General features: G+C 49.7%; 1 protein-coding gene across 9 annotated transcripts in view; it reads left to right on the top strand.

Annotated features, from left to right (window-relative positions):
• DENND2B (DENN domain containing 2B) overlaps positions 1-23,879 on the top strand; it is a 178,302-nt gene that overhangs the window by 140,901 nt on the left and 13,522 nt on the right. For all 9 annotated transcript variants that reach the window (XM_049650549.1, XM_049650532.1, XM_049650517.1 and 6 more), the window contains 9 exons: positions 2,853-4,097; positions 7,517-7,653; positions 15,253-15,404; positions 16,913-17,128; positions 18,143-18,239; positions 18,835-18,879; positions 19,871-20,055; positions 21,127-21,236; positions 21,451-21,520. In XM_049650549.1, coding sequence (XP_049506506.1) covers positions 2,853-4,097; positions 7,517-7,653; positions 15,253-15,404; positions 16,913-17,128; positions 18,143-18,239; positions 18,835-18,879; positions 19,871-20,055; positions 21,127-21,236; positions 21,451-21,520 — 2,257 coding nt within the window. The remainder of the gene's footprint in view (positions 1-2,852; positions 4,098-7,516; positions 7,654-15,252; positions 15,405-16,912; positions 17,129-18,142; positions 18,240-18,834; positions 18,880-19,870; positions 20,056-21,126; positions 21,237-21,450; positions 21,521-23,879) is intronic.

A 23,879-nucleotide genomic window follows, 5' to 3' on the forward strand; every position in this document is an offset into this window, starting at 1 on the left:
ACCTATAGCTCTGGCCACAGCTCAGCAATGATACAGAGACCAGGGCCTTTAAAGGCAAGGGTCAGTCTCTTCTCTATTTGATGATTCATGCGAGGAGGGAAACTAAACTTTAGTTACAGCAGGGTAGGCATTTAGGCATTGAGAGAATTTCTTGCTTTGTGGAGATTTCTCCATGCTGGAACTACTACGGGAAGTTAGGGAGCCATTTGTTGTGAAATCATGCTGGAATCAGACCAGAGATCCTTACCCTATTTCTTTCCCACCTGTGGGAACTGTGCCACACACATCTACTCCCCATAAGTACAGTGGCTTCATGGCCTGATGACTTCTCATCTTGGGAGTTTGAGGAGACGCATCTCTAAGGGAGCATATCAAAATGTCTGGAGCAATGAGGCATAATCAAAAGGCTTCCTAAGAGATTCTGAGTCTCATTAGATGCCTGTCATCTCCCACTAGATTTTAAACTTCACAAGGACATGAATTTTTGTCTCTTTTGTTTATTCTTTTTTTTTTTTTAACGTTTTATTTATTTTTGAGACAGGGAGAGACAGAGCATGAACAGAGGAGGGGCAGAGAGAGGGAGACACAGAATCTGAAACAGGCTCCAGGCTCTGAGCTGTCAGCACAGAGCCCGACACGGTGCTCGAACTCATGGACCGCGAGATCATGACCTGAGCCGAAGTCGGCCGCTTAACCGACTGAGCCACCCAGGCGCCCCTTTTGTTTATTCTTATATCTAGCACCTAGAGCAGAGCCTGGTCCATAGTAGATGCTCACTAAGTATTTGTTGAATGAAAAAACACAAATTAAAGTTGTTTTCTATTCAAGGCATCTTCTCCCACCTCCAATTGAGAATAGCTGAAACAGAATCCTTTGTGTAGTCCAGACTTTACTGGCTTACAGGGCTGGACTGATGGCCTTCTGTATCCATGGTTCTGTGAAATAAATGAGGGACTTCAGGCCTCCCTCGATTGTGAGTAGGTTGGGATCTCCCCAGGCTCAAGCTTGGCACATTGCCCTGCTGCTGCCTACTCTAGGGAGCGCTGAGGCTTATTCTTTTCACACGTCCTTACTGAGCAGAGTCTCTTTGGTCATTGGCTTGGCTGGGCACTGAATTTCTCTCATCTGTGCCCATGTACACGTGGGATGGCTCTTGTTTGACTTGCCCTTTTAAAAACAACTTAAGCATGTTGAGGTTTCCTGTTGATCGGGGGCAGCCAGAGGCTATGACCCAACAGGGAATTGTCCGCCAATCCCTGACTCACCCAAGCTACGGTTTTCTGTGTGTGAGCAAGCAGTGACAGCAGGCTGGCTTGAGGGCAGCTGGCTGCCTTCCTGTGGATGGCATGGGACTCTGGAGCCTATGAGGCTACTGCCCGGCTTTAAGGCCCATGGTGTTAGGGTCAGGTAGGCCTTTGTAGTATGTGGTGTTGGCAAAAACCCTGCTGTCTTTGAACTAAAATTGTTTGAGAAGAAGGCCGGAAGTTGACAGTGAACTGAAAAGATAGTCCTCTCGTGGTTCTTGTCAATAAGCTCACCTTTACCTTTTTGTTTCTTTATTTGTCCTTCATTCACTGAGCACCTTACAGATACTGAGGATGTGTCCTTCCACCTGGAAGAAATCGTGGTCTAGTAGGGGAGAGGTCTAGAGGTCTTGAGGGGAAGAGGTCCCTGATCCTTATAAATGCACTGTTTGAGACAGGGCTGTGCCCAGTGCTGTGATGGTTCCTGCCGAGTTATGTCCTGGAGCCTAGGCAGTTGACAAAGATGGCAGAGGCCACTGCTTCGTCTTCAGAGGGGGCCACATCATATACCGTAAATTCCTGTCCTGGCTTCCCTCCTCACTAGCTGAGGGGCCTTGGATGAGATATTTAGCCTTTCTGGGCTTCAGTGTTTTTCATTTGTAAAATGAAGATAATAATAAACAATAATTATTATACAGAGTTTTTGTGAAGACTAAATGAGTTAACAGTATGTATTATTTAGAACTATTCCTCATATCTGATAAGATCTATGTGTGGATTTAGAGCTAGAAGTGGCCAGTGCTTGTTTGAAGGGATGCCACTGCTGGAAGGTAGAGCTGCCTGAGGAGCTGGCCTCCTTTCCCCATGGGCATCCTCACTGACAGGGCCAAGAGGACTCTTTCTTGAGGGACCCTTCTGATCCTTTTGAGACCTTCAGAGATCTGAATTCTGGTCAGGACTCAAGCTGAGCTGCATATGTTGTGGTGGTAACAGAAGTCTCAGGGGAGACAGGGCTTTGTTAAAGAGACAGATCAAAGCACTTGGGTGTATATTTGGGGCACTGCAGGAAGTAGTGTGCTGGAGATGCTTTCTAGCAGCTCCTGAGAACTGATCACTAGCATTTCTTCCCAATGTCACATTCAGTGAGGTCATGTTGGTAGCTTAAAATCAGCCACAATAGGAATATTTATACCATGGAAGTTGGCAAACATTACAGATCTGTGCTTTGTCTTTCAGAGGGCCGATGGCTAAATATTTTGCAGACACCACTGGCCTTACTGTGCTCTAGTTGGCAGATGTAGATTCTGGGGATCCTCTCACCTGACACAGAGCTGGCTTCTGCTCCAGATGGTACTCAGGGTCTCTGGGCTTGAACTGGGCAGAGAGACCCATTGAGTTTGGCCTGCTGTGGATAAGGAGCTGTTCCTTTCCTTGAGGATGGCTTTGGGGGTGTATTACTTGAATAGAGTACTTTGAGCTTGAACGTCCTGTAGGAAAGAGTTACTTAGCTCTCTACAAATGTAACACCATACCTCTGGTTGTCGGGCCACTCACTGCCATTTTCTCTTCTTTTCCTTTTGTTTTTGTTTTTGTTTTTGTTGGTTTTAGGTCTCAGTCAGTCTCTCCACCTCCAGTTCTCTCCCCACCAAGGAGTCCCATCTACCCATTCAGTGATAGTGAAACGTCAGCCTGCAGGTACCCAAGCCGCTCCAGCTCCCGGCTGCTCCTCAAGGACTGGCACCCCCGTGATCTTTCACCCCCAAATCCTCAAGCTCACTCCCCAGACACTTCACCACCTATCTGTCCTCTCAAGGCCACCAACTTCAGTTATTTGGACAGAAGCCCTTCAGTGTGCAAGAGAGAGGACCAGAAGGAGAATGTCCAAGGGGCAGCCCAGGATGTAGAGGGAGTAGCTGCTTGCCTCCCCCTTGCCCAGAGCACCCCATCCCTGGGGCCGGGAACCGGCTCACGGAGCTCCTTTCTGAACCGCACTGGCAACCGTGCCCATAGCCTGGGCATCCGGGAGAAGATCTCAGCATGGGAGGGTCGCCGAGAGGCTTCGCCCAGGATGAGCATGTGTGGGGAGAAGCGGGAGGGCTCTGGGGGTGAGTGGGCGGTCAGTGAAGGCTGTCCCAGCGTGGCGCCATCCCCCTGCAGCTCAGAAAAAACCTTTGATTTCAAGGGCCTCCGGAGGATGAGCAGGACCTTCTCAGAGTGTTCCTACCCTGAGACCGAGGAGGAGGGAGAGGCGCTCCCTGTCCGGGACTCTTTCTACCGGCTAGAGAGACGGGCAGGCCGGAGTGAGCCCAGTGCCTTCCTCAGGGGGCATGGCAGTAGGAAAGAGAGCTCAGCAGTGCTGAGTCGGATCCAGAAAATTGAACAGGCCCTGAAGGAGCAGCCAGGCCGGGGACTCCCCCAGCTCCCCAGCAGCTGCTACAGTGTAGACCGAGGGAAAAGGAAGACTGGGACCTTGGGAACCTTGGAGGAACTGACAGGGAGCACGAGTGTGAGCACTGGCAACCGGGCAGGAGGAGTGGCTGGAGTTGGGGTGGAGGCAGGCCCACCCCTGGAGAGAGAAGGCAGTGGCTCCACTAAGCCAGGGACCCCGGGAAATAGCCTGAGCTCCCAGCTGCTGCCATCAAAGAGCTCCCTTGATCCCGCTGTGAACCCTGTTCCCAAACCCAAGCGCACCTTTGAATATGAGGCTGACAAGAATCCCAAGAGTAAGCCAAGCAATGGTCTACCTCCTTCGCCCACACCTGCTGCTCCACCCCCCCTGCCCTCCACCCCAGCCCCTCCAGTCACCCGGAGACCCAAGAAGGACACGCGTGGTCACCGCAAGTCCCAGAGCAGGTAACGAATGTTCCTCCAGTGTCTTCACAGCTGGGTACTGTGGCTTTCTTTTCGATGGAAGATGCGAAAGCAGACTGTAGTTGTGGGTCACAGTCAGAAGTGCTTCATGGATCCTGAAGCAGTGAGTAATTGTCAGGTGGTGACATGAATTAGGTGAAAAAGAAATTGTTCTGCTCTTGCAGGATAAGGATACATAAACGTGAGTGGGAGGATGAAAATGCTTCTTCCAAATGCTGTCTACTGAAGGTGTGGGCTGGATTTGGCCTTGGGGGGAGAGTTGGGCTACGTCTTGAGCCCTGTTGGAACTGCTTTGGTCCTTGTGGGAAAGGTAGGACCACCTTACTTTTAGATAGAATGGGCAGTCCTTTGAGGAACGTAGGATCTTAGTCTCATGACTACCTGAAATGCCAGCATTAGAAACTTATTTCCTTGAGGGAATCATTATCTGAATACTGCATGTTGCCATTAACATAGTAGCATCAATACATTTAAGATGATTTTCTCTCTCCTGAGGGCTGCCTGGCCATTTAGGGATCCTGGGCCTTTAGGAAGAGGAGATCCTTGGATTGTGAAAGGGGAGACTGATGGAAAAAGGTGTCAAAGAATATTTTACTGGTTTTTTGGCCACGTTCAAGAATGGCCTGTCCTGACACTGTCATTAGCTTCCTGCTCAGTCTCAGCATTCTTGACCCTGGACTACCTGGGCTGTCTCCACAGTTATAGTGACTGACTGGGCACTGGAGCTGCTAGGGTTGTGAAAGTTGACAGACACCTTATTCTCTGAATTGGGGTAGGCGGGAGCCCGCCTCCTTAGAAAGGCCTGTCTGCTTCTCCCTCACTGCCTTTCTCTTCTAACCCAAAGTCAGATGGCATTTGGGCTTATTTTACTTCTCGGGGTTCTTCAGTCGGGCCTAATACTTCAGGCTACACCCAGCATATCATTCAGGGATACCATCATATAGATAACTGCTCAGCCATGAGAGGAAGACATCAGAAAGTTTCAGGTGCATGGGCCAGAAGAGCCCTGGGCTAAGGGTAATCCTATGTTTTGGCTTACCCCAACATGCTTACTGGCTCTCAAGACTTTAACAGCCTGCCAGGAGTGTTTGCTTTGTTCTGATTTATCCATTTCTATAAATACCCATCTAGAGCCTGCCATGCACTAAACCTTGTACTGGATAAGGGGACACAGGGTCAAATAAGATACGGTTCTTCTATTCTTCCATTCTTGATGTGGTACAGGAGGTATATCACAGATAAATCCTAGATGCTCTATGTGACACGATCCATGTCAGTGTAGGATGCTACAGAGACCCAGAGGAAGAGGCAGCTAAATTAGACAGGGGAGTGCGGGAAGCCTCCTTACAGAGGGAGTTGTTGAGCTAAATTTAGAAGAACAAAAAAGCAGTTAGCTAGGTGGAAAAGGGGATGTGGGAGAGTATATCAGCCCGAAGGTTTAACACATACTCGTGTACATGTTACATTTATATATAATATATACACACACATATACCATATATGGTGGAGTCACTTCACATAATAATTAACATAGCAAATTAAAAAATCTGTGCTCTTGGAAAAAAAGAGAGACCATTCAAAAAGTATAAGTTCTTTTATTTGCCTATTCATACAGTGGCATATTCCCTGGAGGAGCATGAGATGGTAAGTTTGTTTCGGTTGTGTCAGGCATGATTCTTATATTTAACAATTTTTTATTTAAAAAATACCAACCAAGTATTTCTTTTGGTATTCAACCAAAAAAAAAAAATCTGTTAAAAATAAATCTGTGGAGAAACTGACTATATTAGTCTTAATTAAAGACAGTGTGTGTTGGTCTTCAATGTGGTATCTTCCTGAGGGATTTTCAAGGGTAATTTGGCTGAACATGATTTGTATATCTGTATATTTGAGAACTATCTGCAAAAGATGTTGACCTCACAGTATATATGTTAATGAAAGCTTGATCTCAGACCGCCAGTATCTGTGAGCCAACATTCAGGAACCACTGCACTTAATCATTGGATATTTAACTGGGTCAGAAGTCTAGGTCAGAGACAGACTTGGGAGCCATCATAGTAGGAATGGTAGATATAGCAATGGCCATCAGTATTTGGCTCCCGGAGAGCACAGAGTGAGAGAAAGAATCCTGAAGACAGAACTCTGAGAGACTCTGGCATTTAAAAGGCAAGTGGAAAAGGTATATCCCTCACATGAACCTGAAAACTAATTGCCAAAGAAGCTGTTGACTGTGTCATGGAGGTGAAGGGAGGAGGGTGCCGGTGTAGAGTGTTCAGCTGTGTCAAGTGCTACAGGATAGCTAGGCAAGCTGAGAACAGAATGTGGCTTTTAGGACACCTTTAGTCCTTGACTTGCACCCCAAGACTCTGAGAAGTTGTTCATTAAACAAGAGAGAAAGGCTGAAATATCTAATGGTAACCAAAAGAAGAGGGAGGTGTTAATGGATGGGAGGAGGTCTTCAGTCAGTATCTTTCCTTTCTCCCCCCTCCCCAGGAGTCTGCTGGGACCTGCCTTGGAGAGGGAGAGGACGCACCTGGGTCAAGTCTTAGATAACGGAGGAGAGGAGTAGAGAGTACTGTGGGCTCAAGCTGTCTGAGGAGCTAACAAGCCGTGGTTTTGAAATTCTGTAGTAGAGGGGATGGCTATTTGCAGTATGGAAAGGAGCAGCTGACTAGCTCAAGGGAAGCTGGGTCTTGGAAGTAGCTTCTGGCTGCAAATTGCCCTCCTTGGTCCACCTCAGAAATGGTATGATTTGTTTGGAGATCTCAGCCCTTCCTCTTCTAACGATGCACCTATCACCACCTGATTCCCTGACCCCCAAACAGCCCTGGGCATCACCCATCCACTGTTGAGCCCTTACTACCTGTTCAGAGCAGGAGCGCTTGCTAGGATGCGGGCATAATGGAGGCTCCAGAGGCTGAACAGGCACTCCATTCTGTGGTACTGGCAGATACTTCGCAAGGATGATAGGCTCCGGGGCTTGGAGGCCCAGGTCAAAAGCTCAGACCCTGGAGTCAGACAGCCTCGGTGAGTCCGGCCACTTGTCACTTCATCTCCCTGAGCCTCCACCTCCTCATTCATAAAATGGCACAATAGCTAGTAGCAGCATTGTGAAGATTAATGAGGTCCATGAGCAAGGTGTTTGACAAAGCATCTGATACATCGCACCCTTTTTAGCTGTGGGATTTGTTACTGGTATGATTAGCAGGCACCGAGGCTGGGGTCTCTCAGACCATTTATCTTCTCATTTGAATGGTAAGTTTGGATCCACCTTGATACATTGCTTGGTAGCTGGTTTGTGAGGAGGACCTCTGGTCTTTGCTGTTGCCCATGGCCATTCCCCCAGTGAGGCGGTTGGAATCTAGTTCTGCTGAAATGACCCATGCTCTTGTTATCCACAGAAAATCCTTTGAGTTTGAGGATGCATCCAGTCTCCAGTCCCTGTACCCCTCTTCTCCCACTGAGAATGGTACTGAGAGCCAACCCAAGTTTGGATCCAAAAGCACTTTAGAAGAAAATGCCTATGAAGATATTGTGGGTAAGCTGTGGTAGAGGTGGTGGGCTGGCTTATCTCTGGGGGCTGCAGAACAGGAACAGGAGGGACACTCCCAGGTTCCACTTCATTCACTGGGGGCAGACATGGCCCAGCTTCTGGAACTTCTCAAGAAAATGGGCATCAGGGGAAGCATCTTGGAAAAGACTGAGCAGCTAAGATATTAAAGCCTGACCTTGAACGAACTGAAACTGAAAGGGCTTCTGGGACCACAGTAAGGGGAAAACCATATCATTCCTTTTATTTTCAGAAGGCTTCCTTAGCTGTATGTCCTTCCTTAGCTGTGTAATCTTAGGCAAATCACGTTTCTGAGGCCTGTTTCCTCTTATAAAGTGATAATGATGATACGTTAATAACAACAACAACAATAATAATAATAATAATAATACCTCGGGGCGCCTGGGTGGCGCAGTCGGTTAAGCGTCCGACTTCAGCCAGGTCACGATCTCACGGTCCGTGAGTTCGAGCCCCGCGTCAGGCTCTGGGCTGATGGCTCAGAGCCTGGAGCCTGTTTCCGATTCTGTGTCTCCCTCTCTGTCCCTCCCCCATTCATGCTCTGTCTCTCTCTGTCCCAAAAATAAATAAACGTTGAAAAAAAAAAATAATAATAATACCTCAAAGGATTATTGTTAGGATTCAATGAGATAAAATGTATATCAGAGTACCTAGCACAGTGCCTGGTCCTTAATATATATCTCTTCTACTTTCTCTTAAAGTAAATGGTGTCAAGAAAGCATCTGGGATTTTATTCTGCTTGCATACTAACAAGTTTAGCCTTCCCTGGCTTCACAGATGCTGGCCGAAGACACAAGACTCTTGGATCACAGTCAAAGGATTTATTACTCTTGGCACAGCAGGCAGCACATGGGTCCCCTTGCTCCCAGGTCCCCTGAGGCAGTGTGGAGGAGGTCCAGGTTGAAACTGCACTTACATGTGGGTCTGTGTACCAGGAGGAACTTCAGGCTGAAGGAACCCCAGTCTTTCCAGGGGGTGGCTAGCAAACATGCCCAACCTTTGCCCCACAAGGAGGTCTTGTTTTTATTATTCTGGCCAGGAAACAAACCGCCTCTTCCCTGGAGGAAGGCACTATCTCTACCTTCTGAGGTTGTTTGCTATACATCTTTGAAAAGACAGTCTGGATAGGTCCTTCCCCTTGCTCAAAAGTCAGAAATGTAAAATACCATGGAGAATTGTCCTTCAACAACTGGGAGGACTTGGTGTTGGCAAACTTGTGTTCCAGGGTCAACAAAAAAACGGTAGTCTAGGCTGCGTTGGGTTTATTTTGGGCTTTTATTTGAATCCTGGTCTCATTCTCTTTAGTGGGGCTTCAGTTTTGTTGGAGTAAAGTGTGTGTGAGTGTCACTCAAGAGAAGCAGTGTGCTTGTGCACTTGACCCCTCCTCTCTCATCTCTGGCTCTGTCTCATCTCTGTGTTAGGCCTTGAGGCTGGAGACCCTTGCAAGTTCGTAGTTAACATATTAGAGAGAAAAACGGCCCTAATGGAGAACCCTCCAGATTCTCCTAAGACTAGAGAATCTTGGGAAGAGGGGGTCGTCTATTCCCTCATTTGATCTTTGCCACCAGTTTCATAGTTTTCTCCTGATAACTTGCTGGGCCAGCATTTCTGGGGAAATAGCAGCAGTGCTTGGATCCACATAGGCACTGCTTCCCCAGGAGCAGAATGTATAGTATATAGCCATCCAAAATTAGGTCATAACAGGAATACTGTGGGATTGAGGTCCCTAGAATAGCAAAAGGGTTTAGGGAGGGAGGCCTTTTCTCTTAACCCTGGGAAAAAGCATTGTACATATAGTCACCCAGAGTTGAGGTCAAGACCTGTGGGGATCAGCTCCATATCCCCATCTTCCTCCCCACTCCAGTTTCAGGATACATTTCTGTTTCCTCTAGTTTAGAAGAAACCAGAATGTGTTATTGCTGCCCAGGGCCCTCCAGAGCACCCAGTGTGGCTGCTGCAGTGGGCCAAGGAGGCTATGGTTCTTAACTCCCTTCCCCCAGTAGACCAGGCACTGCCCACACTGTGATCCTCTTCTCTGAGAAGGCTTTGCAGCCTTTCTGTGCTGTCCTGTCATTTCAGGCGGGGAAATGTTTTGTATCAGCTGAACTGAAATAAGAGAAAGGGATGCTTCAACCATCTCTCCCTGTGCAGAGTTCCATGATCCAAGGCTCTGTCTGGGCTTGTTTGGGGACCATATCTGGTGGTACAGGGGGAGATGAGAATCTGAGGGGCACTGTCCTAGGAAACAGAACTGTTCTCTGGGCCTTCTTAGGTCAGGTTAGGGAGAAGAGGGAGAGAGAGGCAAGTATGTCTGGGTCTCAGTCTCTTCACTTAGTAGAGGGGACTTACTGCCACTTTGGGATGTTGTATGAGGAGGCAAAGAAATATAGGAGCAGCTTGGATGCTTCTTGAATGTGTGAGTTAGAGCTGGGGGTAAGGGCTGGTATGGGATGAGGTTGGAGTTAGGGTGTATTCCTTAGCTGCTCACCTGGCTTCTGGATCTTTGGAGCATTATGCAGAGAGTACGGGAGGAGTACTCAGGAAAGTGTTAGAGGGAAGGCAGGGGAGTGACCCAGACACCTGGGTTTTGCTTCTGCTTTGTGGGGTGTGGGTGTAGTTAGTTCAGTGCCCTGGATATGGCTTCCTCCTTTGTATCCCCCACAACAGTGCTGTCTGAATTTCTAGACTTGACCAGGGAGGCTAGAGGGAAGTACAAGAGAGAATATCTCTCTCAGATTCTGGTTGATTTATCCCCTTCTCCTTCCCCGGAGACAGGCCCAAGAATTTGGAGCCCCCTCCCCCCCCAAGGCTTCACCAGGGCCTTTGTTGCTGAACTCTGAATGTCAGTTTCACTTTTGCCTGGGATTGACCAGTGCCTAGGACTTCCCAGGAGCCTTCTCTCTGTTCTTGGCCCAGCCTGTGCTCTATGAGGTTAAGGTCGTTTCTGGTTCTGTTTGGATTAACGAACTCTTATGTTGCCTTGCTTGCACAGTGACAGACAAAGCTTTGTTTTGGGTGTGTGATAATGGGGCCGGCGGGGGGCAGGGAGCATTCACGTTAAATCTCCATCTTGGGGACCAGTTGATTGGATTGGAGTTTCTGGTCTGTTAGAGGTTGAGTATCAGTTGGCCCAGAAACTAACATGTCTTCTCTGTGAGCAGTGGACTTGAATGAGGGGCCTCAGGGAATTTGCTGGCCTCCTGCCCACACCAGGCATGATGCCTGGGGACCTGTGGTGGGATATTCTAAAACAGGCTGAGGTTTATCCTGCTAATTTGCAATAGAGGGGTTCAAAAATAAAGTTACTGTCTTGTTGCTTTCTGGGGCTGTTAATTCTCGCCTGTCCAATTTGACATCTGCCCCTGAAGATGCTGCTATTCTACAAAGCCTTATAATCATTTGCATTTTGAGCCTGACACTTAAAAATGCACCCAAGGAAGCAGCTTGTTAGGGAGTTATGTGGAGTGGCCTCGGCGCCTGACCAGGGAGCCTGGACTGCATTCCTGCAGAGGTTCCCACTCCCATCAGCTAGTTGGGGCTGAGGGAGAGTTTCCAGGAACTTGAACGGGATGGGAGCTGGGGACAGAGCCAGTTAGCCTGACTGCAAAGCGTTTTGAACCTCTGTTCTTTCTGCCTTCTTATTTGTCCCCAGGCAGGAAGGTAGTAAGGAACATAGGGCACCTAACAGCATTGAGGCTGCAACCCAGAGTGTGTTGTGGGGGATTTGGGCCTTTATCCTGGCCCTCTCTCCACCTTGGGAAGGAGGGGAAGAAGCTGAGAACCAGGAGAAACAGCTGGTTCAAACCGGGAGAGGTTTTGACAGGGAAGCTGTAGACTGGGCCCTAATCAGGGTGTGGTCAGGAAGCTTAGGATTGTGTTGGGAGAAATTCTCAGTGCCTATGCATATTCACACACATTTTGTCCCTAACTGGTTCTTCCAGTGTGTGTGTGTGTGTGTGTGTGTGTGTGTGTGTGTGTGTGTTGAGTGAGTGCTGTTTGGTACATGTGGTTAATGACCAAAGTTGCTGTGGGGAGAAATGGGGGCAGGGCTGGGTGGGTGGGGTGGGTTTCTTCCTTTGAGAGGATCAGTGTGATAAGTTTGGTCTCTGACAAGCCCCTTTAAAACAGTGCAAAGCAGAAGTTCTTGGCGATGCCCTTGTTCCATATCTCATCAGCAAAGCTGGGAAGGGCTGAGACCTCTGGCTTCCCCAGCTGGGCTTGATGTGATGGGGCTGCTCAGGTCCAGGCTTCTGGGGAAGAGGGCCTACCTCTTTTCCCACTCCTAGGGCATTGTGGTGTGGACCACCCTTGAGGAAGCTGTGTGAGTGGGAATGCAGGTAAAAGTCTGGTGTCTACCCGGCTTCCTGTCTCCCACCCATGCCTCTGCTAAATCTTTCCCATACTCACTCAGCTGTAGCTTCTCCAGCCTTGCTGTTGTCTTGTTTCCCCAGAGGGAGTTCGGAGCCCTTTTCCCCAACCCTCCTCCTCTCCCAATTCTGAGCCATTGCTTCGGGGTTAATTTTCTCTTGGCAGGTTCAGGTGTGGTTCTACTCAGGGCCTGCTTGGTCTCTGCATATTCCCATCCCCTGGGCACCCTTAGTCTCTGGAAAAAATGACTGGGGGTATGTCCCCTGAGACAGTTCCAAAACAGTGGCCAGGAACAGTCTTGGAAGTCAAGAGTAGCAGGTGAACTAGGGCTGTGAAGGCCCAGCTAAGGGTGGGGAGGCAGGGCTTGGGCCAGCAGTCATTTCCTGGAGAAGGGATTAGTGGCCTGCTTATATCAGAGAGGATTTTAAGCATTGCTGAAGAAGAAAGAAGCTGGTGTTAAGGCTGGGAAGACAGGAGGGGCATTGAGGCTTTCCTGAAATTTTGTTTCCAGAGGCAATACTAGTATTGAGACCCTGGTGTTCCCAGCTGTTTTCTTGTCACTGATGTGTATCAACATTGTACTTCTATTACTTCCCTGGCCTCAGTCCCTTATATCTATTTCTTAGAGCTTTGGATTTTATATCAGTTTTCAAGGCTCTGATTCTTGGGGAAGAAAGAAGGAAGAGAAGGAAGGTGAGAGGGAGAAGAAAGGAATGAGGGAAGGATGGAGGAAAGAGGGTTTGTGTTGGGAGTCATGTCATGGCACTCAGAATCTATTAGGAAGTTTAGAAACATCTGTCTAAAGCAGTCATTCTTAATGGGGCAGGGGAGTAATTTCAACCATCCACCCATCCTTCCTTCCTTCCTTCCTTCCTTCCTTCCTTCCTTCCCTCCCTCCCTCCCTCCCTCCCTCCTTCGTTCCATACATTCATCCATCCATTCACCCATCCATGCATTTATCCATCTGCTCAGGGGACATTTGAGAGTGTCTGGAGACATTTCTGGTTATTACAACAGAGGTGGTGCTACTGTCATCTAGTGGATTGAGGCCAGGGTTGCTGCTGAACATCCTACAAATGCACAGGAAAGGCTACCACCACTACAAGAATTTCCCAGCCCCAAATGTCAGTAATTTGAGAAACTCTGATCTAAAGGACTTGAGACAAGGTCATCCTGTTGGTTTGAGGGATGATGATAAGGACTTTGGCTGGTCATCCAGGTCAAGGCAGTTTGGATTTGATGAGCTTGGAATAAATGTTCTTCCTGCCCCCATCTGAGCAGTGATGCTCTGGTCCTGTTTCCCACTATCAGGAAGATTGTGTCCTGGCATTCTTGATTCCTTGATCCACCCACCTCATCAATACAGAATATATTTTGGAGGGAGACCAAGAAGTACTGAGTCTCTCCTGACTCTTCTCTAAGTGCCTAGAGTAGGGTAGGCTGGATGCCAGGTTTGATACTTGGCTTCTTGAGGCAGCGTTGCTGGGCCAGCTCTGCTTAGTCAGGACTCTGGAATGGAGACAAGTCATATTCATAGCATGACTGTGTTACAGGAAAACTCCGCTCAATTGCTGGGGACTCTGCGTGGTGCTCGGAATCACTTCATCCAGTCCCAAATCCTTTCTTGACCCATTCTTGACTCAAGTTCAAGAGATTCGCGTTGCTCCCATGGCACCCTTCCTTCACATCTCTTCCCTCCCCCTACCTCTGTTGAATGCATTTCCTAAATTCATTGTGATTTTTCATGATAATAATAAATAGATCCCCCCAGTCTGGGGGATTTTGAGGGGGGTAACTGTAGATTCCCCCAGTTGGGGGGAAACTGAGAATTCTGTAAGCATATAGGGATTAGTTTTTCTTTTGTGTTCCATCCTAGAAAAGCTTACACTGTCAGTGGCCTTGTTTCTAGTCATATGGCTCTTTATTCTGTCTGCTCCCTGAGAAGTGGTATTTGAACTCCTCCTGGGTGTGAGGCACATCCAGGCATCTGCAGGGCTCAGCAGTCACTAGGCTCCATTCTGGTGCTGACCAGGGAAAAGAGGAGTGAGGCCTGTTATCTTTGTATGCTACCCCCAGCACAGCCTAATGCTGGTCACTGGTGCCTGGGTCCCACGTCCCAGACAGGGGCATTGATGTGGCAGGGAGGATATGGAAAGACAAGGAAAAGAGGAGCAGAGGGCTGTATTCACTCACAGTGCCCACAGATCCGTTGCAGGCTTGAGCCAGGACTGACCTGGCTCATGATGTTATTGGAGTGTAGCAACGTCCAGGGATGGTTGTAGGGAAAGAGGCAGGCAGGTATGGCTATGGGCAGGAGTTGCTTTTATGGGCAGGGACTGTGCTGTCAACTTCCCGAGGTTTGCTCGTAGTGACAGTACAGTGCCTACTGCCAGGGTTTCAAGAATTCGTCCTGAAAAGCAAAAACTCCCCATCCTCACCCCTAGGCCCAGGCTGCTGTCAGGCCTTTCACACCTCCCTATGTCATAGCAGGAGGGCTTATTCCAAAAGGGGAGTGAAGATCAATCTGTTTTTCCAGGTCAGCAGTAGAGGAATTAGAGTGACACTGTAATGAGAGCAGTACATTGAGCAGATCGTTACTGAAATCTCACTACTTGACTGACAGTGTTCTGGTGTGGGGGTTATCTGTGGACCGGATGGTAGACCTGCCCTGAAAGAGCGGTGCACGGTAGAGTGATTGAGAGGGAAGCCTGGGAGCGCCTTGCTCCTTATAGTTCATCAGTGTTCCTCCATGCCCATCCCGTAGAGTGGTCTTCAGGGAGCATTGCTAATGGGACAGGCTGGTGACCTCTGAAAGCCTTTCCTACCTTGAACTGTATATCTCTGGGGCTTTCACGGCAGAGGAACTGGAGCCAAGGAACGACGCCTGGTGTTGGCTTTGTCCTCTGGCTGGGTGTAGGCAGGGGTAGCTGAGCCAGTCTTGTGCAATCTCTGAATTTATAAAGCAGAGGCCAGACAAAGCTGAGCTGAAGTGGGGGTGGGGGTGGGGGGGTTCGCTTCTGGTTTTGGAGCCGGGATCTGTTTGTAGCCTCCCCACTGCAGACGGGCAGCTGTATGACTCATGGGCTGAAGGGCCAGGCAGAAGCCATTCTCTTTGGTTCACAGGAATTCTGCTTGTTTATTTGTGAGTGCATGTGTTTCCTCCTTCCCTTCTCCCCGTCTCTAACTTCTCCCCCTCTGCAGGAGATCTACCCAAGGAGAATCCATACGAGGATGTGGACTTGAAGAGCCGAAGAGCAGGACGAAAATCCCAGCAACTGTCTGAAAACTCCTTGGACTCTTTGCACAGGATGTGGGGTCCTCAGGACAGGAAGTACAACAACCCACCCACTCAGGTAACTGCAGCCCTGACTTGAGCCAGTGCGAGGGCCACAGGAGAGGCCTGTCCCACCAGGGTTTGGGCCCACTTCCACTCACGCTCTTTCCCTCATAGTGCTTGACAAAGGAGGTGACCTCAGGAAAGGCCTCTGCATGCAGGGACTAATGTCATGTCAGAATCCTCACGGGGAAGTGAGGCATGCCCTTGGGGCACCCTGCCCCATGCTCTTCCCTTCACTGCTTGAGCTCTGAGCTGCAACACCAAGGCATGAGCCTCTGCCGCCTCCTGTCTTATCATTGTTCCTGCTCCCCTTCTGTGGGTAACAGAAAGATGGGGGCCCTGGTTGGAGTCCTGATATTCTGCAGCTCTGGCAGAAATGATCTCAGTACTGGCATTTGGGGGCCAGGCATAGACCCAAGAACCAGATTTGGAGAGGTAGATGCTTGTCTACCAGACCTGGAGCCACTTGTGTTGGAGGAAGTAAGAATGAATCTTTAAGGACTCATAGAAGGCAGAATGAGAAAAAAGACAGAGTCAAAGGAGGCCCTAGACTCTAGCTCATTCTGGCCTTATCTGGGGTGGACAGGAAGCAGGAGAATGGACCTACCCAGGCAATTCGAATTTTCTTTGCAAATGGAGGGACCTGGATATTTTGTAACATTGGCTAGAGAATAGAGAAATTTCTTCTGGTTTTGGAACGATGTAATCATTTTTATACAAGAGTCACCTTTCTAATGTGCTGTATTCAAACAGGCTTCCACTGAACTTATGTTGCCAGACTGGTTGGGTGGGAAGAGGGCCTTGGGGGACGGGAGGAAGGAGGACTTAGTGAAGAGTGATGAGAGGGAATTCCAGATGCAGACAGTGGGTAGGAGGCAGGCCGAGTTGGCAGGGGTGCTGCCTTTCTAGCAGTGAGTTGGGTCTGCGAAGAGTAAGGTGCCCTGTTGGGAGGAGTGTTGGTCTAGATGGAGAGAGTAGATCAGGGCCAGGAAGGGGCAGCTGGGTGAAGGCAACTGGCTATGAGGCCCACCTTGCCAGGCTTTGATAGATAGTGAGAGCCCAGAGCCCTTCTGTTTTTCTTGGAAGAAGTAAGCAGGACCAGGCTGTCATGTGGATTATGACCCCTGCTAAAGAAGCCTTTTAGGGCTGGACTGGGGGCTTGGGGTTGGTGGGAGGTTGGGGTGGGGGGAGACTAGCTCCATCAGCCAGGATGAATAATGAGCAAAGTCTAAGCCTTGCCCCAAAGCTCACAAGGAGCCCCCAGAATTCCTGCTTGGCCTTATCTTTTCACTCAGATGAGAGCCCAGTTTTCTTAGCCTCTGCTTTCTTTTTTTCTGGCAGAGGTGGTTCAGCTTCCTTTGTAGAAGCATGTATCTAATCTAGCCCTGACCTGCTGATTAGCAGCTGAGGTCTTAAAAGAGGAAACCCAGGCAGAGGGAAATTCCAGGATGGGATTCGGGTAGCCAGGGATGCCAGCCAAGGCATGTGGTGAACCCCTCTCCCATGTCTTCTCTCCCATGCCAGCTATCCCTGAAACCCAACAGCCAGTCCCTGCGCAGTGGGAACTGGTCAGAAAGGAAGAGCCACCGGCTGCCACGATTACCCAAAAGGCACAGCCATGACGACATGCTGCTGCTGGCTCAGCTGAGCCTGCCGTCTTCACCCTCTAGCCTTAATGAGGACAGCCTCAGCACCACAAGTGAGCTGCTGTCCAGCCGAAGGGCCCGCCGCATTCCCAAGGTAGCCTCCCCAGAGGAGCCAACGGGGGCTGGGCAGGTGGGTGGGCAGGTGGGCAGCTCTTCCCTCCCTCCCTCCCTCCCTCCCTCCCTTCCTTCCTTCCTTCCTTCCTTCCTTCCTTCCTTCCTTCCTTCCCTCCCTCCCTCCCTCCCTCCCTCCCTAATCTGGGGCTACTTCCTCAATTCTCCTTGAATAAATTCTCGGTCCTCACACTGGCCCTTTCTCTTTCATCTGGTTAATTCTCTATCTTATTACCAAAGATGCATTAATGAGTAATAAATGAGTGCACAGATATTAGGGCAAGGACAGGCTAGCCTCTCCCCCAGGGAGCACTCTATGCCATTGGATGAATGGAAACCAGTCCTTTAGGAGACTCCCCATTAGTGAGTGTGGGGTGTGCATTTGGAGATCTCTGCACGTTAAACACTTCTAGGCTTTGAAGGACCTAGGACTCAAACATGAGTCTTCCTTTCTCTGACTCTCAGAATTGAGAGTTTTCAGCAATGATTTGCACACACAGGCAGTCAGACCCAAATCCCCAGCCCAAAGCTGCAGGATTTAGCCAAATGGTATTTTTAGCTTGCAAACAATGCTTGGGTATATTGGGAATTTAGCTCCTTCCTGTCGGGGCCCCAGGTTATAGCCTAGAGGGAAAGGCTCGAATCTTTGTTCCTGTTATTATGTCTGAGGAGCTCTTTGTCTCCTTTGGTTCAGTGACTCTGGGGACCCAGAAGCTCCCATCCTGTCTAGTTTGATCACAGTTCCTTCCTCTAGGGAGCTAAGTTTAACATCGTTGCACATTGGGGCAGGAGACCAGTTAGGGGATGAGGTAAAGAGCAACCAGACAGTCTGCACTCAGGGTCAGTGCAGCAGGGAGACCAGTACCGGGCCCAGTGTCAGGAGGGCAGAAAGCTTGCACCTGAGGGAATGAATGGGCTACTAATCAGCCTTCTTGGAAGTAGGGGCAACTGCTTACCTCACCAGGGTTACCTCACCCTCCCTGCTTTTCTCACCCAGCTTGTCCAAAGAATTAACTCCATCTACAACGCCAAGAGGGGAAAGAAGAGGTTAAAAAAGCTGTCTATGTCCAGCATTGAGACAGCATCACTGAGAGGTAGGCCTTGATATCTGAGCTGGTTCAGGTATCTGGGGCCCTTGGACGTTAGGAATGGGGAGAGGCACGGACTTGCCTCAATTTACCCTTCTTTGGGCGGATCACAGGATTCTGCTGCCCTCTAGGAAGGTAGAGTCCTGCCAAGAAGTAGCACATAGAAGGGGAGGGCCAAAGAGGGAAGGAAGCCATGGGATGGGTTAGTTCAGGCTTTGGGCTGCACGGCCCTGATTAGGGAGGTGGGTGTGGGAATCTGCTTCTGGCAAAAGGAAAGGCCGGGCTTATAGAGCTCTGTGGTCTGTTTCCCATTTCAAATCTTCGCGTCCTGGAGGCAAGCCCTGTGTTCCAGACCTATAGGCCTCTCTTCTGGTTCAGCCTCCAGCTCAGGCCTTCAGCAGCTTTCCCCAGATCAGGACTGGGTGGAGAGGGGTTTGTATAGCAGTTAGCACCTTCAGTTTGAACTCGGGACCCTGGGCCCATAGAAGCCCAGACTAGGTATGATCCATCCCTTGTGAGGATAGCTGGGAGGGGGGCATGGAGAACATTGGCTGTGGGGCGGTGGCTCAGCAAGCGTGCACTCCTGCTGTTACTTTTCCAGATGAGAATAGTGAGAGCGAGAGCGACTCTGACGACAGGTTCAAAGGTGAGGTGTGGCTCCCCAAGAGCACGGAACCCCTTCCCAGCCCTCTCTGTAGGGACTCGCCCCCCTCCTACACATATAGTTCCAATGTCCCCATTTGGCCTGCTTTGGAGAGGCAACAGGCAGGCAGGATAGCAGCCAACAGAGCAAGGAACTATAGGGGAGCCTCTCCTGCGTGCAAGGCAGCCCTGCCAAGTTGAACTCAGACAGCCCCCTTCACCTGGACTTCCACAAGGTGTTATCCCCAAGAGTTAGGTGCTAGATTTCCCTGGTAAATGCTGCAAATCTGGAGGTTTAGAGGTGGGTTTAGAAGATTGCAAGTACCTCTTCTGGCTTAAGAAACGTGCCACGGTCTGAGGAAAACTGGTCCTCTGGAGGCCCCAAAGCCACTCACCCCCCATATCCATAGAGAGGAGGCCTGCCACCTCTCTGAAAAGGTTTTGGGAACTTCCTGTTCCGGCAGCCTTGGACAAATGTCTGTTCTTTCTCTACTGGGAAACCTGCCTAGACTTTCCTGGATGGTTATAGTATGTGGAACCTAGCTCCTTCCTTCCCTTCTCTACTGGTTCCCCCAGGCATGTGGGCAAGTGGACTTTGGGTCAGGAAACTGGGACAAAGGGTCCAGGTCCAAGGACTCTTGAGAGGAGTCCAGGATGAAGCCTCCATGGAGGTCCACATTTTCTCATGTTGACACTAGGCAGAGGTAGGTAGGCGCAGTGATACACGCCTGGGTTTGCTGGGCTCAAGCAGTCTTGCCAGCCCCAGCCCAGCCTCCAGAGGCTCCAGTAGTAGCTCCCTGAGGCAGGGTAGGGCCTTTGCACAGGCGTAGATACATTGCTCCTGCTACTTCTCCCCCAAAACCTGCCTGGACAGGGCATCAGACTAGGCTCCCACACTTAGAGGTGGTCCACAGAGGCAGAGCCTGAGAGGGAGGCTGATGTGGAATCTGTGAGGGTCCAGCCTGCCTCTCCCCTGACCTGTGACCTGCCCCCAGCCCACACACAGCGCCTAGTCCACATCCAGTCGATGCTGAAGCGTGCGCCCAGCTATCGGACCCTGGAGCTGGAACTGCTCGAGTGGCAAGAGCGGGAGCTTTTTGAGTACTTTGTGGTGGTGTCCCTCAAGAAGAAGCCATCTCGAAACACCTACCTCCCTGAAGTCTCCTACCAGTTTCCCAAGGTGAGGCCATCTCTCCCTCCTCCCATCCCCTCCTCTAGCACCTTCTGTCTGCCTGGCCCATCTGTGGAGCAAGAGAGATCCTGGTCCTGCTGCAGTCACTCCCCTCACTGCGACAGCCCTGAGCATGGATCCTGCTAGCCAGCAGGGAACAGAGGGCTTCAGGGGGTGTGGGTTTGGGTCAGTGCTTGTTCAGAGCATGAGGATGGAGAGAACACCTCCCAGTATGCTTAGAATGAAATCCAAATTTTTTATAAGGTTGGCAAAGGGCCTGAGGAAGGGCCCCCAGGTACTTCTACTATTTTATTTCTTTTTTTTTTAAACCATTTTATTGAGACCTAATTCACATACTGTATAATTCAGCCAGTTAAAGTATACAGTTCAATGACTTTTAGTATATTCAGAGTTGTACAATTAGAACATTTTTATCACCTCAAAAAGAAACCCTGTACCAATGAGTTGTCCCTCCCCATCCCCTACCTACCTTCCCTCTTACCACACCTTCTCTGCCCATCACCAGCTAGCCAACCTGGCCTCCTTTCTCTCTGCCTCTGCCTGGAATGTTCTTTCTTCAGCTCTGCACATGGCTGCCAGCTCTTTTTCATTCCTCATTCTCTGCCCATATAGTACCTCTTCCAGGAGATCTTTCCAAATACCTAAGATATCCCTTCCCCTGCCTGGTTCTGTCTGTCATATCTCCCTATTTATTTCCTTTGCAGCACCCTCTGAAATTTTGTTGTTGAGTATCTCACCCTCCTGACTAGAATGTGCAGGGACAGGGACCTTGCCCATGTTGTTTTCCATCGGTAGCCCCAGAGCATGACACAGGGCCAGGTGCCACAGAAAAGCGCTCATTTGGCACACATTGAATGAATAAATGATGACTCAGCCCACACCCAGACCTCGCTGTAAGAATCGGGAATGGGAACAGGATTGCTGAGAAGCAGAAGCATGCCAGTTGGTAGGATGCCATCTAGAGCTCTCAGGGGAGGAGACGCTTCTCAGCCACCCCCCACCACCTCCAGGATCCACATCTTCTCTTGTCTATCTCTCCCTATATTTCTCTCCCCATAGCTGGACCGACCCACCAAGCAGATGCGGGAGGCAGAGGAGAGGCTCAAGGCCATTCCCCAGTTTTGTTTCCCTGATGCCAAGGACTGGCTTCCTGTGTCAGAGTATAGCAGGTGAGGCCTGGCCTGGTCTGGCTGGAGGCAGGAAGGGGCAGAATCTCCTTTACCTCCATAGCAGGGGCAACTGCATGGGGCACACCCAAGTCCCAGCCTGCTCTCTACAGCAACCTAGCCCTTCACCCCTCCTTGGGAGGGCATTCCCTCTTCTTGGGTGCTATTTCCTGGGTCCTCTGATGCTTCCCTGATGCCAGACCCCTCCCTATTCCAGTGAGACTTTCTCTTTCATGCTGACTGGGGAAGATGGCAGCAGACGCTTTGGCTACTGCAGGCGCTTACTGGTGAGTAGGGCCATTCAGTCCTTGTAGGGCTGGGCCACATGTGTGTATAAGTGTGTGTGCATGCATCTTCTTCACCTCTAGCTTGTATGAGAGCCTACATTCTGCTTCCTCGTATGCTCCATGATGCCACCGCAGAGCACACGTTCACACACACACATACACACACACACACACACACAGTCTCACACACTCACAAGGAGGAGGCACTCCTGGGATGGCAGGACTCAGAATGACTCCTTTGATCAGGCCCCAGGATCTAAGATAATCTGCAATAAGAGGAGAGAGTGAATCACCTTCTACTGGGCTGTCATATGTTTTTAACTTTCCTACACTTTTTCTTCTCATTCATTTCCCTCGGGCTTCTGGGCTCTGATTGCTGATGCTAGATTGAAGGATCATATCACTTCAGCAGTATGTGTGTGCATCAGACAGGGGTGGAGGACAACCTTCCTCATGCCCATACTGGCCAGCCTGATGTGAGGAAGAATCCTATCTGTGGTCTGATAGTGTTGGAGGCTGAGGAGGGATAGAGCAGTACCTTCCCTGGGATTCTGGGAGAGATGCCTTGAACACAGGAGAAAGGGAAGGTTTTGAAAATATAAGCCATGTTATATAGAGAGAAGCCCTTCCCCAAACCCCTTCCCGTAGTTCTGAGAAATAGACTGAGGTAAGGTAAAGAGAGTCCTGTTACACTCCTCCCTGAAGTTCACTAGGGATGTTGTTGGTTTGGGGTGTCAGCAGTGTTTAAGGGTCCCCATGCCTTAGTGGGACAAGGACTCACTAGATGCCAGTCCAGGGGCAGGACTCACTAGATGCCAGTCCTAGGCAAAGGTAATGTATAGGAGGGACCCCAAACGATGGATTCTGGGTCATTCATTCATTCATTCATTCCGAAACACATACCGTACTCCTGTTGAGGGTCAGGCAGCATGTTAAAGGCACAAAAACATAAGTTAGACATGAATCCAACCCAGTCCTCAAGGAATTTTAGATAGTCTAGTAGAGGAGGTAGAACTTTCAACATAGAAGGGAAGACAAAGGGAATGAATTATTATTTAGGACCTATTATGTTCCAGGCTAGATGCTTTAAGTATGTCATCTTTTTTGATCCTTTTAATAGTCCATGAGGTATTATTATGTCAGTTCTATAGATTAAGAAATGGAATGACTTGCCCAGGGTCACACAGCCAGTGAGAGACAGAGCCAGGATTGACCCTAAGTTCTTGAACACCAAGTCTGATATTCTTGGATCACCCCAAAGGGTAGTCCAGGGGGAAGGGATATTTGAATATTGAATGCCCAGTGAGTAGGGCTAAGGGAATGTGGAGCAGTATGGATGCCAGGTGGGGAGCCAGGCAGAGTCCAGCATGCCCCAGGTTCACCTGGGCCTGGAGAGGAATGTTCCAAAGGCTGCCTTTGCAGGAATAGTGATGGAGCAGAGCCTCTCCTTTGCAGCAGGCCTGCTGCCCCCAGGGAAGAGCGTGTTTGTCCTGGCGTGCTCAGAGAGGGCCTGGGCTGGGTCCCTGCCAAGGGGGCTGGCACTAGCTCGGCATTCCTGTAGATTGGACACAATGATTCTAACCCAAATCCCACATACTTGATTTAATCACTTGGGGCTTTAGGGGAGGCGGGGGAGAGGGAAAGAGAGAGGAGTGAGTTTCAGGCCTAATATGGACAAAAACAGATTCTGCCTTCTCTTTAGATCTGTGACGTGTGGCCAGCAGGTTTGGAAACTGAAATAGACCCATCTGCATTTGCTTAGCAGCCTGCATGAGGGGCCAGCACCTGCTGCTCTGCTCCCTCCCTACTTGGCCTTGCCAGGCACTCAGGCCTCTGAGCCAGAGGCAGCCACAGAGTCCTGCCAGCCCCTGGCTGGAGAAGTAGACTCCTGTGGACTCATCCCAGCCTGCATTTGGGGTCTCCAGGCCCGGGGAGCTCTTAATGCACATCTCCTCCAGCCAGTCACCTTTTCAGTCTCCTTTTTCCTTCGTTCACCGCTGGTAGCATACCTCTATTGTGTCTTTGTGTCCCTTTCCCTTCTATCCTGTCAGAAGGCAGCATGCTTTAGAGATAAGACAGCAAATCAGAGGCCAAAAGAGACTCCTGGCTCCATGACTTTTAGATGCATGCCCTTGGGCAATGGCTTAATATTTTTGTAACTCAGTTTACTCATCTATAAAATGCAGATGATAGTGCCTGAGTCACAAGGTATTGTCAGGTACCAAGCCCAGGATTCACATATGGTAAATATTCAGTAAATAGTACTTTACTGCCCTTATCTATTTTCAGTTTGCCTTACTAGAATGGGGTGGATCAAGGAAGGAAGGAAAGGGGAATCTAGAATAGGAATGTTTTAGAA

Source organism: Panthera uncia, chromosome D1, assembly GCF_023721935.1.
Source record: "Panthera uncia isolate 11264 chromosome D1, Puncia_PCG_1.0, whole genome shotgun sequence".
Taxonomy (NCBI): domain Eukaryota; kingdom Metazoa; phylum Chordata; class Mammalia; order Carnivora; family Felidae; genus Panthera; species Panthera uncia.